Raw genomic sequence first — 13,701 nt, 5'->3', positions numbered from 1 at the left:
TCATGGGACTCTTACAGTGTCACAAACACAGTGCAAGTTGACTACATTAGCAGAACCATACATATGGAGCTTGTTAAGTGATACATTATGATAAAAGTGTTTTGAGGTCATAACATAGCACTGTGCAAGGAACCGTTAATATTATTAATTTATAATCTGCGCTGTGATCATAATTTATATCAAAATGTATTGGTATTTTACTGCCACTCGTGTTCAATTGTATGTATAGGTAGGGTGACTTCTTTTCCTCGGACATGTCCTCTTTTTGAACCTTAAAAAAATGCATCCAGTCGGGATTTTCTAAATCGCGCGAAATGTTCACTTTGTACACTTTTGTATGGTCACCTTAGAAAATTATGTTTTTGGAGTTTTGTAACATTGTAGGGAAAGACTTGTTTTTTAAATTAGACTGTGTTGATTAATTTGAAATTGAAAAGAAAAAAACGAAGTAATTTGAGCTATTTTTGTTTATTGTACATCTCTATACTCTTACTGTGCGTCGACGATTTACTCATTTATGTCTATTTTTATTTCTCCTAGATACTTAAATGAAACACTACTGAGAACTGCATTAAGTCTCCAGAGCAATTTCCACTCTAGGCAGTTTCAATTCACACCGCAGCTACAGCCATTATATTTCGAGTAATTCAGCTGGTAGTTGTAATGAGGTCTGTCGTACAAATTTAGAAAGGTGTCTATATAATACCATCCATCTGTGCGACTGCATACAGCTGCGTACAGCCTCAAAACCAGTGGGTGTCTAATATTGACCTCAAGTTTACTGTGCTCAGGAGCAAGCTGGCAGGGTTTTCGGTTCCGCCCTGGTCATGTGGTCGCGGTTAAGAGCTGCAGCGAACGAAGCCGTAAGGCTGACGAGAGCGAGGCCCTCACGGTCCCCCTGTTACATGCAGAAATGCCAGTTCTCCATGCAGGAAAGCCCCACTGACCTCAGCACAGCTTCTTCCCGCATAAGCCCAGAAGCCACCACTGCACAGGAAACACACCAACTGTAGATTACCTTCCCCTACAGCACCCTGCTAGGAAATAATCCACCGTTCATCGTTTACATCAACTTCCAGTAAGAATTATATAACCACGGTCACATCTGCATTGACTCTTTGCCCCGCTTGATTTTTATAAGCACTGCTTTCCAGTGGCCCACGTCTCTTATGTGGAACACATCCCCGGGCAAGCGTGGCAGGAAAAACAGCACCTCAGCGGAGCATAAATGCTGGTATAATTGTTGCGTTCTTTAAGTATGATTCATTTTAACAGTTCAATGTTTTCTGAGTTGCTTATTATGGAAATGAGTGTTATATAAGAATGGACACGGTGGGGGGAGAGATGCTGCATCCCAATCTTATTACCCACTCAGCAGTCTTCCTAATGGAGAGGAGTGCACACAGACAAAAGTGTACGGTGGTTTTCTCTGTGATGATCCCCTTATCTGCCCACGTTATACTGGAAGCTTTATTCTCTTCACCATTCGTGAAGCAGTTATGCATCTGAATTAATGACGAGACACTTTGTGACTCAATTATTATTTCTTTTGACAAATTAAGGTGTTCATGTAAAAATGATGCATTCGATGGCTTGGCGGTCTATAAGATTCTTTTGAACAGGCTCAAGGTGAAACATAACCCAGGTTTGGATTTCTAAAATAAAATATTGATTTGTTCAGGCAGTTTTTAAGTTGAAATTAAATGTGCTATCTGGGGTAAGTACATGTACTCAAGGACAAATTATCTCACAAAAATAGAGAAGGATCTGCAGCCCACTAACAGCATATCATAGTTGTAAATAAAAGAGAAAATACTCCTTTTCAGTCTTTCTGCTATAAATCAGTTATTTAACTTTTAAAGTGTTACTTGCCGTTTCCTTGTAGTTGTGGAATTTACTAGCCATTTCTAAGTGAATTTACTTTGTTTCAATTACTTTCAGTTCACTGGTGGTCTTATGATTCCAGTTCTTAATTTGAGGACTTTTTATCAAAACTCATTGTATTCACTATCTTTATGCTTATTTTAAAGACAAAATTCACATGGAACTTCACACGCGACTTATTCATGAATAAAATTATTTTATTTAAGCCAGATGGAGAAAATATGTGGCTGCAGCATATTAAATCTAATTGTCATATACGTGCAGATGACATGAACCGCATATTAATATTCCAGCCCTCATTTGCTTTCTTTGACGGGGCCAGAAAAGGAAGGCAGAAAAGTGGGTCTCCGCTGGGTTTTAAATGGCATATACATGTGAGTATATGCACAACTTAATCTGCAGGTGGTGATGAGTAAATGTCCAGTCTTCATATAAATAAGCAGCCGCTTCCTGCTCCATCACAGAAGCGGGCGTCTGAGATGGGCTTGGAGAACACCTGAGCCCAGCCAGGGTCTGCAAAACATGTTGATCTGGCCTAAAAATGAACCGGAGCAGTCAGTGCGCTGGATAGAGGAACCAAAATAACTTCAACAGAGCTTGTGATTACAGACAGCTCGCGAACTGTGGCCTGATTCGTTTTCATGACTTTGCAGCTGCTCTAAAAGGGGATGCAAATATTTTCGTGAAGGTAAAAAATTATATATATATCTGTTTGCGGATCTTTTAAAAGATGCTCTTGTAAAGTCTGATATTAAAGTATTCGTTGAGTCAATGTAATAGCATAGTCATTTTTATACGCGAGAGAGGGAAAAAGAAAAACCTTGGTTCACAGAGGAGTCCCGTGGCTTCAGAAGTGGTCCGTCTTCAGTGAAGCTGTGGACAGTAGTAATGGACTGACAAGTGAAGGCTGATGGGGAGAAAAACTCAGCATGACACTTGTACATTACTGGCAGTGGTTCTGTTCGGTTAAACTCGAGTTCACGGATGTATTCGATCTTTGTCGAGACGTCTGGAATGTGAACAGGAAGGAGGATGAGCCTCGTTTCCAGCCACATGAGAGGAAATAGTCCTGTAAATGGATCGCTCTTGTGGCACTTCTTTGTACTCCCACAGTGAGTACACGTTCAGACCATCAAGAAGGTTTTCGGTTCATTTCCCACCGAAATGTATCCCACCTTTTTGCATTTGTTTATTTTGATTTTGAAGGCCGGCCCTGTCAGTGGTCTTGCTGTTTTGTTGGAAAACCTACTTCTTGTCCTTGATGTGCTTTCAGTCTTGCAGCTTTTTTGGATTGCATGTAATATTACTACTGAATGTAAAATAGGTATTGCACATCATGTTTTCCTTCACTGTCAAATGGCATTTTTTATGCTTCACCACACCTGAAGTTATAAGCGACAATGCAAGAAAGATATAGTGTGCAGAACCAGCAAGAAGCAGCAATGAGAATCTGTATGAAAACAAAATGAAATCAAATTGCAGGTAGACCTATATTAAATATTTTGTCCTTTCATATTGTAGAAAATAAAGATGACACTACATTTGGATTTTATTAACAACACATACATTTCACCTAATTTTAGAGACTGTTACATTTCAGTATTTTATAAAAGTAATATTTAAAAATAGATTTTAGTCTCATCTCACTTTTTCAGGTGCTAGATAAAATTGCAGATGACTCTATACAGCAGTTATGTGGTATAGTAATAACAAAAAAGAAATGTGTCATCCAAATGAGTTGCAGAACACTTACAGATTGATTTGTTTTCTTTGCTTTAAAAAGAACTGATTGTGCATTAACAGCGAAAAAAACTGATCACATATTATTGACATTTAATAGTCCTCGTTTTATTTCATCGGTGACCTTAGACTGTTTATTTGTTGTCTAACATGTCATCTTCGTATCAAAAACAACGCTTCGGTATCGATCCAGCCATACCCGCCCCCCTAAAGATTTGCAAGAAAACCTTGAATGGATTAAGACTGCAAAAGAAGCAATGTGTGTGTGCATGTATATCTGTATCCCTACCAATGTTGAAACTAAATCATTGTGTTTGCTTAGCTCTATCTCTCTCTCTCATAAAAAGACATTTAATTGCATATTTCCTGTTCTTGGCATCGTGCCCTTTACCGGCTGTATGAAATGGAGTTATACTGCTGTCTATCTGCCAGTTGCTGAGCTCAATGAAAATAACAAAAGGCCCTCAACCTCTTAAAAACATTTTCCCTCTGAGGAAACACTCCACAGCTGAACTTGCAAAGAAAGAGTTTCTACAGTTTTTTTCGCTGTGAACTGAAATGGGAAAGGAACGATGACTTGTTATTGCCATATATGGTCATGTGGAGAGAATGAGTGGGGATATTATTCATGATTTATTCCCTGACTTCTCACCTTGTGACGGGAGGGGGGTATTTCCATTCTTATCTCAACTCTCACTCGCATAAAAGAGCATGAATTAAAACCGAAACATCTGATAGCCATTTTCCCGCCAGCTAGGCTAATCGAAAGAGAATATTAGGGAAATATAATGTCGCATTTTGCACACGGTTTAAATTCGGGCATCACAAGACCCATATAAATTTTACTAAGGACTCTACAGGGGTTTGAAAAAAAAAAAAAAACTCCTTTCGTTCCAGACGAGGGAGATTTCTGAGGATTAGCTGTGAACAAGATAAGTCATTGTGTGCATTATTATACCTCCATTATGTAAACATGAAGTGAAACATTACAGTGGGAATCAGGTATTTGGCAGCTGCCTGCTATTTTGATTTGACTACACGGACCGAGCCGTTTTCCACTTTTAGCAGCTGTAACATGTTTAAACTCTTTTGGTAATGGGATCTGAAGATGAATGTTCCCTCTGGGCTCATGCTTAGCTTTGCCACTGGCCGGCCGCCAAACCTCAGCCGGCATAGTTTTCCCGCACAGCCCCTGTCGGAGCGTGCTCAGTGCGTCCCGCCTCTGAGAGCCCCGAACGTCCCGGTGTTGAGTAAACACATGGCTACAAACTAAAGCAGACGAATCCCTCTTCAGATACCAACAGATCTTATTAAACAAGAACGAAGGGAATAAAAAGAGGGAAACTGTAGACAAAAAAAGAGCATTAGGCCATCTCCATCCTATTTATGTTTAACTTCGCCTGCTGCTCCTTTTTTGCATTCGTATGTCGTGATGCACGAAATGTGAAATGTATTTAGATTAGGACTAGTGCACTAGAGAGGATATATTTATAATTCCGTATGCCTCCAACAGTTCCCAACCAGACCCATTAATCACATTGGACACATTATAAAAACTTCAAACTACAAGAGTAGAAAGGCACATCCTCCACCCCCAATAACATTCTCAAGTAAATCATAATTTCATATCTACTGTCATCTTGGCTTTGATTGTGTTAACAAACTTTTATGCCCCAGTTGCTGAGTGTTCACTTACATGAACAGGGCTTTACTTCAGACTTTTTTGGAAACTGTTAACTTGACTTTATTATTTATTGTTGCCTCTTTTATATAAATTGTATTGTTTGTTTTTTTTCTCTGACTAAAACCTTGACTTTTAATCTTAAATTAATAATGAAACTGAATTAGAGAAAATATATTTTATTCAATATTGTGATGTATATTCAAATGTAACAGATTTTTTTTTTTTTACAAATTAAATGCATAAATTTGATGCTTGATAGAACTGGTTACAGTGAGATCAGAAATGTGTACTGTATTTAGAAAACTGTATTTTCAAATGTGGCATTACACATTTTAAATGTATTTATTTTATTTTTATAAACCATGGCAATCAAAATAAAGAGAGATGTAAACAAACAATTAATTATTGTGTGAAAATTATTTTTATTTTTAAAAAATTACCACCTTTCCTAAATTGAGATGACATTTTCACCCTAACCCTAATTTTTGTCTGTTTGATAATTTAAGTTAGCAACAGTGTCAGTGAAGAGCATTCTTGGCACAAGTAAATATTGTGCAAAATTAGCAAATTAATATTTATATTTTAGTTCTAGCAATTAAATATAAGCCTAAGTTAGAATGGCAAATTAACAATTTTATTGAAATGTCATTAATGTATATAATAATTAAATTTCTATCACGTTGAACGGTGATTTTAAAAACGTAAGTAAAAAATTATCTAGTGAGTTTTAAAAGTGTGTTTTACAGGGGTCATATGAAGTCGGTGAAAAGTATTAGTATTTGGTGTAATTAAATGCGTTTATGCAGTTTAAGGTTCAAAAAACACATTATTTTCCGCATTTTGTACACTCATTGTAGGCTTCTCTCCCAGGAAACAGTCCTCCATAAAATGTGCTGCACACATCTGAATATCTGGGTTGAACTGTTCTGGAACAGTGATTTAAATACAACTTAACCACTGATTTCAAGTTTAGTCCTCTTTTGGAAGGCCAAACAAAGTAGCTTCGCTTTCACAATGAAACGCCATCTCCACAACCTGGCGGCAACAATACTACAGCAAGAATCAAAGTTACGCCTTATTTCTATGCGTGAAAATTTGGGCGGTGCTATGCAAATCTTCCCACACAGTGACATAGACATGTGGGGGCGTGTTTAAACAAGGCATTTTAGGAGGGTGTGAACAAGTCTAAACTTTTATAAAGAATATCTCATTGGGTTCAAACAGCTTGTAACATTCCAAAAAGAAAGGAACATTTAAATAACATCATATGACCCCTTTAAGAGAGTATATTTTTTACAAGCCCCTAGGGTTCAAATTATTTTATGGAAAAACAGTCATCTATTGTGAACAAAAACCACATTTACTGTAACATCAGTTCACAGGAAAGAGAGGTTTCTTGTTGTTTCATGAGTCATTTTCAGTTTATCTAGGATGACAGATAAAGCCTTCAGGAAACAAGGATATCAGTTATTATTATTAACAGCTGAGGAAGAAGGCAGGAATGTTTAAAGTGTGCAAACAGATGATGAATCAGTCTGATTCTGCTAACCTGTATCACTTCCTCCTTTTCCTTAGGCTCATCCTACCCTATGAGAGATTTACTAAAGGAGAGGAAGACAAACCCCTTCCAGCCGTCAAACCCCGCAAACAAGAGGGGAGTGCTCAGGAGGGCATTGTAAAAACAAAGATGCCGGCCATGAAGCGGCCAAAGGATGAACAAAAACCTCTGAGTGATAAAGACGCCTCAGCTCCAGTGCCAGAGCCGGTCAGTCTTTCATTGTGTCCTTGTAGCCTGTTTAGATGCAGAACAAACATTACCAGTGCCAAGCACATCAATAGCAGAACTGTATGTCATCAAAATCTCCAATGGGGCTTAAACTTTTGAGTGACTAGTAGCGCCAAAATTGGCTTTAGATACGTTAACCATTTGATTTTTTTTTTTTGGAAAGTCTCTTATGCTCATCAAGGCTCAACAAAAACAGTATGTTAGGAGAAAATTAATAGCCTGAATGCAATGTAAGTCGCTTTGGATAAAAGCATCTGCATACATTTAATTTTAATTTAATACTGTGAAATATTACTACAGTTCAAAATAACTGTTTTGTATTTTAATATTTTAATTTATATATATATATATATATATATATATATATATATATATATATATATATATATATATTCTTGTGAGGGCAAAGCTGAATTTTCAGCATCAATACTCTATCTGTTATCAAATGATATTGGCACTCAATTATTATAAATGGTTATTGTTATAATGTTGTTTTTGCTTATTTATTTTTTTTAAAGTGCATCCTTGCTAAAAAAAAAAAAAAAAAAAAAAAAAAAAATCTTTTTTTTTACTCCAAACTTTTAAATGGTACTGTATAATAGTTTCCACAAAATATTAAACAGCAAAACGGTTTTGAACATAAATAATAAGCATGATTTCTGAAGTATCATGTAACACATGTAATAGTAAAGATGCTGAAAATTCAGTTTTGCGATTAAAAAAATAAAATAAAAAAACATTTAAAATATATATTAAAATGGAAAACAGTTCTTCACAATATAACTGTTGTATATTTTGATCAAATAAGTGTAGTCTTGGGGAGCAGAAGAACTTCTTTCAAACTTTCCACAAGTGGTGGATATTCCTGTCCAGTGTGCATGGTTTCTTAAGACTATCATAGAGTTGAGTGCAGAAAATGCAGAATAATAATACAGATACAATAAGTGTCTGGTCCCTAAAAAATTGGCTGGAAGAACGACCATGACAGACCACTTCAGGCAGGGTGCCTTTCTTCTTCTCAACAAATAAGCTGTCACAGACGTGTGAGAATAGCGCTGTCAGGAGCAGCTGGTTTTAACATATTTATTTGGGCCGATTCGGAAGCTCTGACCGCTGCAGTACAGCATGGAAATCAAATGCTATTTGTCTGTCTGACTGACTGCAGGTGATTTATAAGCTGTGCCCGATTCTGTTATTTTCTATGAATCTCTGGACTGCAGGTTTCCCCCAGTTCCATTTTCCATAAGCTCCCTTTGAGTTTTGTTCACAAATCAATTTGAAAGAGATGAATTGTGGAGGAAATCATGACAGTGCTCTCTCTCTCTGTCTTTTTTTTCTGTTAATCGCCAAGACATTTTGTGCACAGAGCAGCTGCAGTGGAAATGTTTACCCATCACGTCTTTGAAACCAAAATGCAATGGGTCAGTGCATGCTGCAGTTTTGTTTTTATAGAAACCATGCACTTATTTTTATCCCTAAAAGTCAATAAATCTATGGTGATTTGCAATTGTCTCTCCAGTTAAGCATAATATGAAAAAAGGAGAGCAATGCTGTGGAAGGGAATGAAAATTGAGTTATTATTTTCACATGAATAAGCAAATGATTACAGAGAAGATGAAAGGGCTGTTTGAAAATTTCTCTCGAATTGTCAAATGTAGACACATTTCAAAGCCGTTAAGCGGTCCGTATTCATTTCCACAGCACATGAAATGAGTAATAGGTTATAGTGTGGAAACAAAAAGGCCTGTTGTAGGTTCTTTTCCAGCTGCATGCCTAGCTCATCTGTCTGGTATGTTGTGTAATTTGAAAAGCCTCTCCAGATAATTGATTGTACATTGTACAAGGCAGAAAATGAAAATGGAACTCTCTGTTTGAAGCAGAGCCGATATGACAGGACTGGAGCGCCGAAAAGAGGAAAAAAAGAACACTTAAAGTAGAGTTATAGATCTCAGAGAGGAAATTTGGAGAGAGAGATGCTGGGAGTTGTCTTGGGGGCCGGCATGTTAGTGGAGTATAATCAGGCCATGTACAGATACAGGGGTGCTGCTCTGCATTGTAAACGGCTAAACGCTGTTAGATCAAGCTTTCCTCAGGTACCAAATACAGTCAATGCTGTTGAATGACGTGCGTTGAGCCAATGGGTGGTCATGTCGCGTTACGGCTGGCTAATTTTGTCTGCTAGTCACTGACTGCTTGGGGCCTTAAGACATTCCTGTTAACTTGTTCATGCAATAGAGAGAGCGACACCGCAGGTTAAAGACCTGCATTCACAGGATGGGGAATTTAAAATGGGAGGAAATATCATTATGAGATAAATGTTTTTCTCTAATACTGTTACGGCCCATAACCATTTCAAGGCCGGTGAATTCAGAAGACACATATAAAAAAAGAATCACAATCCCTGATGCGAGTTCCAAGACGCCTCTATTTAATTAACCGAACTCAAATCAAACATTCACAAATAATATTTATATATAAAAAAAACAATCTAATGGATGATAAAGAAAACAATCAGCTCACGGGTATGGAAGCTACGAAAACAGTCCCCTAACTACACCTGTTCTCTGAATAAAGTTCTTACCTGACTACTGAAATAAAAATAAAAACAGGTGAGTCTTCCGGACATCTGCTTCCCTCGCTCAGTTCTTACTAAATAATCAAATGTGAACTAATAAATAAATACATACACTACCCGCTACTGAGAAGAAAGAAATATACCAAAGATCAGAACACAAATTTATTCGTTAAACTTAAGCTTAACATAAAACAAACAAAACCGCCTCCAAGAGGCGATGAGAGATGCTGGAGAATGGGAAGCGGAGCAACAGAGAGAGAGAGAGAACGCCATTTATGTCTCGGAGCCATTTATCCAGTTTTTCTCGATGACGTCACATGATTCTCGCAGTAAGAGTCCCCCGACAACACCACAATGACAATTTTCTTTAAGGTTTTCTGACCCCGAGACTCAACTATTTTCTGCAATTCTCCAGCTGTGATCCTTGAAGAGTCACTCAAAACTCATCTTCTTACCGTGAATTAGGACGATACAGACACACGTCCTCTTCCAGGCAGTTTCGTAACATTTTCTGTTAATTGGAACCCCTTAATTATTGCCCTGATGGTGGAAATGGGAATTTTCACTGCTCTAACTCTTTTCTTAAAGCCACTTCACTAATTCACTAATTTGTGAAGCTCAATTATCTTTTGCTGCACATCAGAAATATATTCTTTGTTTTTTCTCATTGTGATGGATGATTAAGGGAATTTGCTTTCCCTCTTATTTATATTTCTTTTGTCCATGGCTGCATAATTTCATGTTCATAATCACCCTGAAGTGCTCAAAATTGTAAATATGAATGGGAATATACTTCAGAGATATTTTACTCATAAGATTTTCTAGGGGTGCCAATAATTGTGTCCAAACATGTATTTGACAGAAACATTTATTACATAACAACCTTTATAAAAGTAACGAGGCAGATTCATTTTAACAGCCATCTTTGCTCATATTTACCAAGGGTGCCGATATTTTATTTTATTTTTATTTTTTTAAAAAGCCTTTCTGCATCCCACCCCTCCTCTCTCTCCCACTTCACTTCCTGTCAATTCTGATCTGTCCTGTTAAAATAAAGATAAAAAAATGCATCTTAAAAAATGCCAAAATACATAGAAAAATACAAACTAATCTAAAATATATATATATTTTTTTAAAGTAGTAAATCAATAATATAACCAGGATGCACATATTTTTTTTCCAGCCTGGTTCTCATAAGAGAACCTGGAGATTTGGTTTGGTCCTCACACTGCATATAGTGTGACTCATTGAATATAACTATAAAAAATGTATTAATAATAGTTAGAATATTATTACACTTTATTTAGTTTTTTTTTATAAAATAATCAACTAAATAATAATGTGTGTTAATACTATTTAAAATTAAAAGATAGGCCTATTATTAAATACAATTATTTTTATGTCGGTACACAAATGCGATGTCAGAACATATTTTTACAGCATATCTTTTATTTTGGTCACGCATGCGGACCTGGGGACCACTTATGTGCACCCCTGAATGTAACACTGACGATGTGTAGCCTTCAGTTAAGTATTGTAGAAAAATGATCATGAATCATGACGACAATAATGTTTAATAATAAGCATTGCTTTAGCTTATTTAAATAACTGTTCAAGATGAGATAATAATAGCAATGGTATTATGAGCAAAGTCTCCAATAATTGCACAGTATCATAAGAAATGAATACCGACATTACGCAGTCAGAGTCTGACATAATACACAGAGACAGGTCTATTAGGCTTCATTTACACTACAAGACCTAATGATATATCGATCCTGTATTGGACACACATATGATTTTTTATTTTTATACATTTTTTTGTCTGTTTACATTCACTGTGTTTACATTAATGCCTCGCCAAGCATTAAGGACAAGCAGAGCATTTGACTATTCATGTGTGCATCAGCTTGGTACAAAAGTATCATTATCATACACATTTAGGTCCCACAGTAAAAATTACCATAAAATAGTGCTCAAAAGTTGTCAGATAGTAGATGAAGGCAATCATGCTACTTTTAAGCCTGCAAAAACAATTTGAGACAAATTTGTCTCTACAATGTATAATGTTTTGTATTTACGTGGTTATTCACGTGTAGTTACACATTCATCTTGGTTGAGTGAGGAAATGGAGTGAAAGAGATGAGCCAGCCTTTTATTTGACACCAGCTGATGTCAAACATCTGTGCATCTCTTCCTCCAACACTGATAATGAATGGATGGGCGGTGCATGCCTCTCATCTGCACCGCTGTCAACACTCTGAAGTTCCGGAAAGCATCTGCTCATTAGAGACATGTGAAGTCTGTCCAAAGTGCAAAACTTGCATCATGTTCTGGATCACGAAGATGGCAGCAGGTGTCGGCGGTCTCTTTTATGCAATCATGCTGACACTGTTTTCTACTCTCATTTAAGCATACTGCATTTAGAGGATTTTGGCATAGATTTGTTCAGCTCTGAAATGATGCAAAGCTTGCACAACCTCATCTTTTATTTCATTTGTGTTAAAGAGAAGAGAGATTAGTGTTGCAGAAGCATTTAGGTATCAGCTTTAAACCTGCAGCTCAGCTCCTGGTGTGAGTAAGCGCAAGGTCATCTGTTGATGCACACAACTTGCGCATCTCTTGAAAAATACTTTGATGTTGGCCTTTAGCATGTAGATGCTGTTCTCACAGCATTCTTCAGCTAGTTTGTGTGTAGGGTTTCTCCTTATAAGGGAGACTTATAAGGAACAAGAAACTTGTAGCTTGAATTCTTATAAGGGAAAACTACTAACCATTCCTAACACCGTGTCTACACCGAATGCGAGTGGCGCGACAAAATACTATAGAACCACTGATCTATAATAGAGATTGATTATATATAGATCAGTCAGTAGAACTCGTTATGGGGTGCACGATAAATATCGGCCAATAATTAATGAATTATTAACCATTGTTAACTGACCAGCTGTGCAAATTCACATTCATTATCAGCGTGGGTTTGCGCAGCTTGTCAGTTAACAACGGCTCTGTGTAGTAAACGCTGCTCTATGTGAAATCATGCACGTGAAGGAATTTACCGCTTTTTAGAGAACCGGATTTACTGACAAGATGAGCATTAATTATTGATTAATTAATTATTAATTAGTTATTAATTTAGTTGGAAATATGTGAGTAAAGGTAAATTGGATCAGATCGGCTCTTAAAGTGACAGTGGGCTATTTTCCTGCTGCGACTGTGTGCTTAATATTAAACAAAAGACAAATTCATAATCACACACTGCTCTTTAGAGAAGGATTTGTGTAGCTTTGGTAAGAAACAATAAGTTTAATTCTAACAATGAAGACTGCTGTTTTATTTTAAATTTGATTATTAATTTCTGTAGTAGGCCATAAACTGTTTGAGAGTTGCATAAAAAAAACATTAAAACAATTTGTTTCATTTGTATTTTTTAATTCTATTGTATTTGTCTTTTGCTTTTTTATTACTGACAGTTTAATTATTTTCAATAGTTTTTAGGACTTTTTGTTTGTTTGTATGAAATTCCGCTGGTCTCTACAATGTCATAGCAACCTCATTTACATGAAATGCATATTTGATATGTATCATCATCTTTAAATAAATAACTCATATAAAGTGTTGGTCATATTGCTCCCACATAATCGTGTTTATGATTTTTGCTATAATCGAGCAGCCCTATGTTTACTCTTTTGGGGAAGATAAACCCATGAATGCTGGAACCACAAGCAGGTTCTGTCTTAGTAAGGTTGAGCTGCAGGTGATAGTCCTTCATCCAGCTAGAAATGTCTCTCAGACAGGCTGCAATGCGAACAGCTACCGTCAGATCATCTGGTCGGAATAAGTAAAGTTGAGTGTCATCAGCATAGCAATGATAAGAAAAGCCATGCTCCTGAATGACAGATCCTAATGACGTTATGTAGATGGAGAAGAGAAGTGGTCCAAGCACTGAGCCTTGAGGAACCCCAGTAGCAAGAAGCTGTAACTTAGAAACCTCACCTCTCCAAGACACCCTGAAGGACCTACCTGAGAGGT

General features: G+C 36.8%; 1 protein-coding gene across 1 annotated transcript in view; it reads left to right on the top strand.

Moving 5' to 3' along the window:
* LOC127969180 (AT-rich interactive domain-containing protein 5B-like) overlaps positions 1-13,701 on the top strand; it is a 103,193-nt gene that overhangs the window by 83,264 nt on the left and 6,228 nt on the right. Inside the window, exon 9 of the mRNA XM_052570962.1 lies at positions 6,884-7,073. Coding sequence (XP_052426922.1) covers positions 6,884-7,073 — 190 coding nt within the window. The remainder of the gene's footprint in view (positions 1-6,883; positions 7,074-13,701) is intronic.

The sequence above is a fragment of the Carassius gibelio genome, chromosome B12, assembly GCF_023724105.1.
Source record: "Carassius gibelio isolate Cgi1373 ecotype wild population from Czech Republic chromosome B12, carGib1.2-hapl.c, whole genome shotgun sequence".
Taxonomy (NCBI): domain Eukaryota; kingdom Metazoa; phylum Chordata; class Actinopteri; order Cypriniformes; family Cyprinidae; genus Carassius; species Carassius gibelio.
This window is presented reverse-complemented; position numbering and strand designations above follow the sequence as displayed.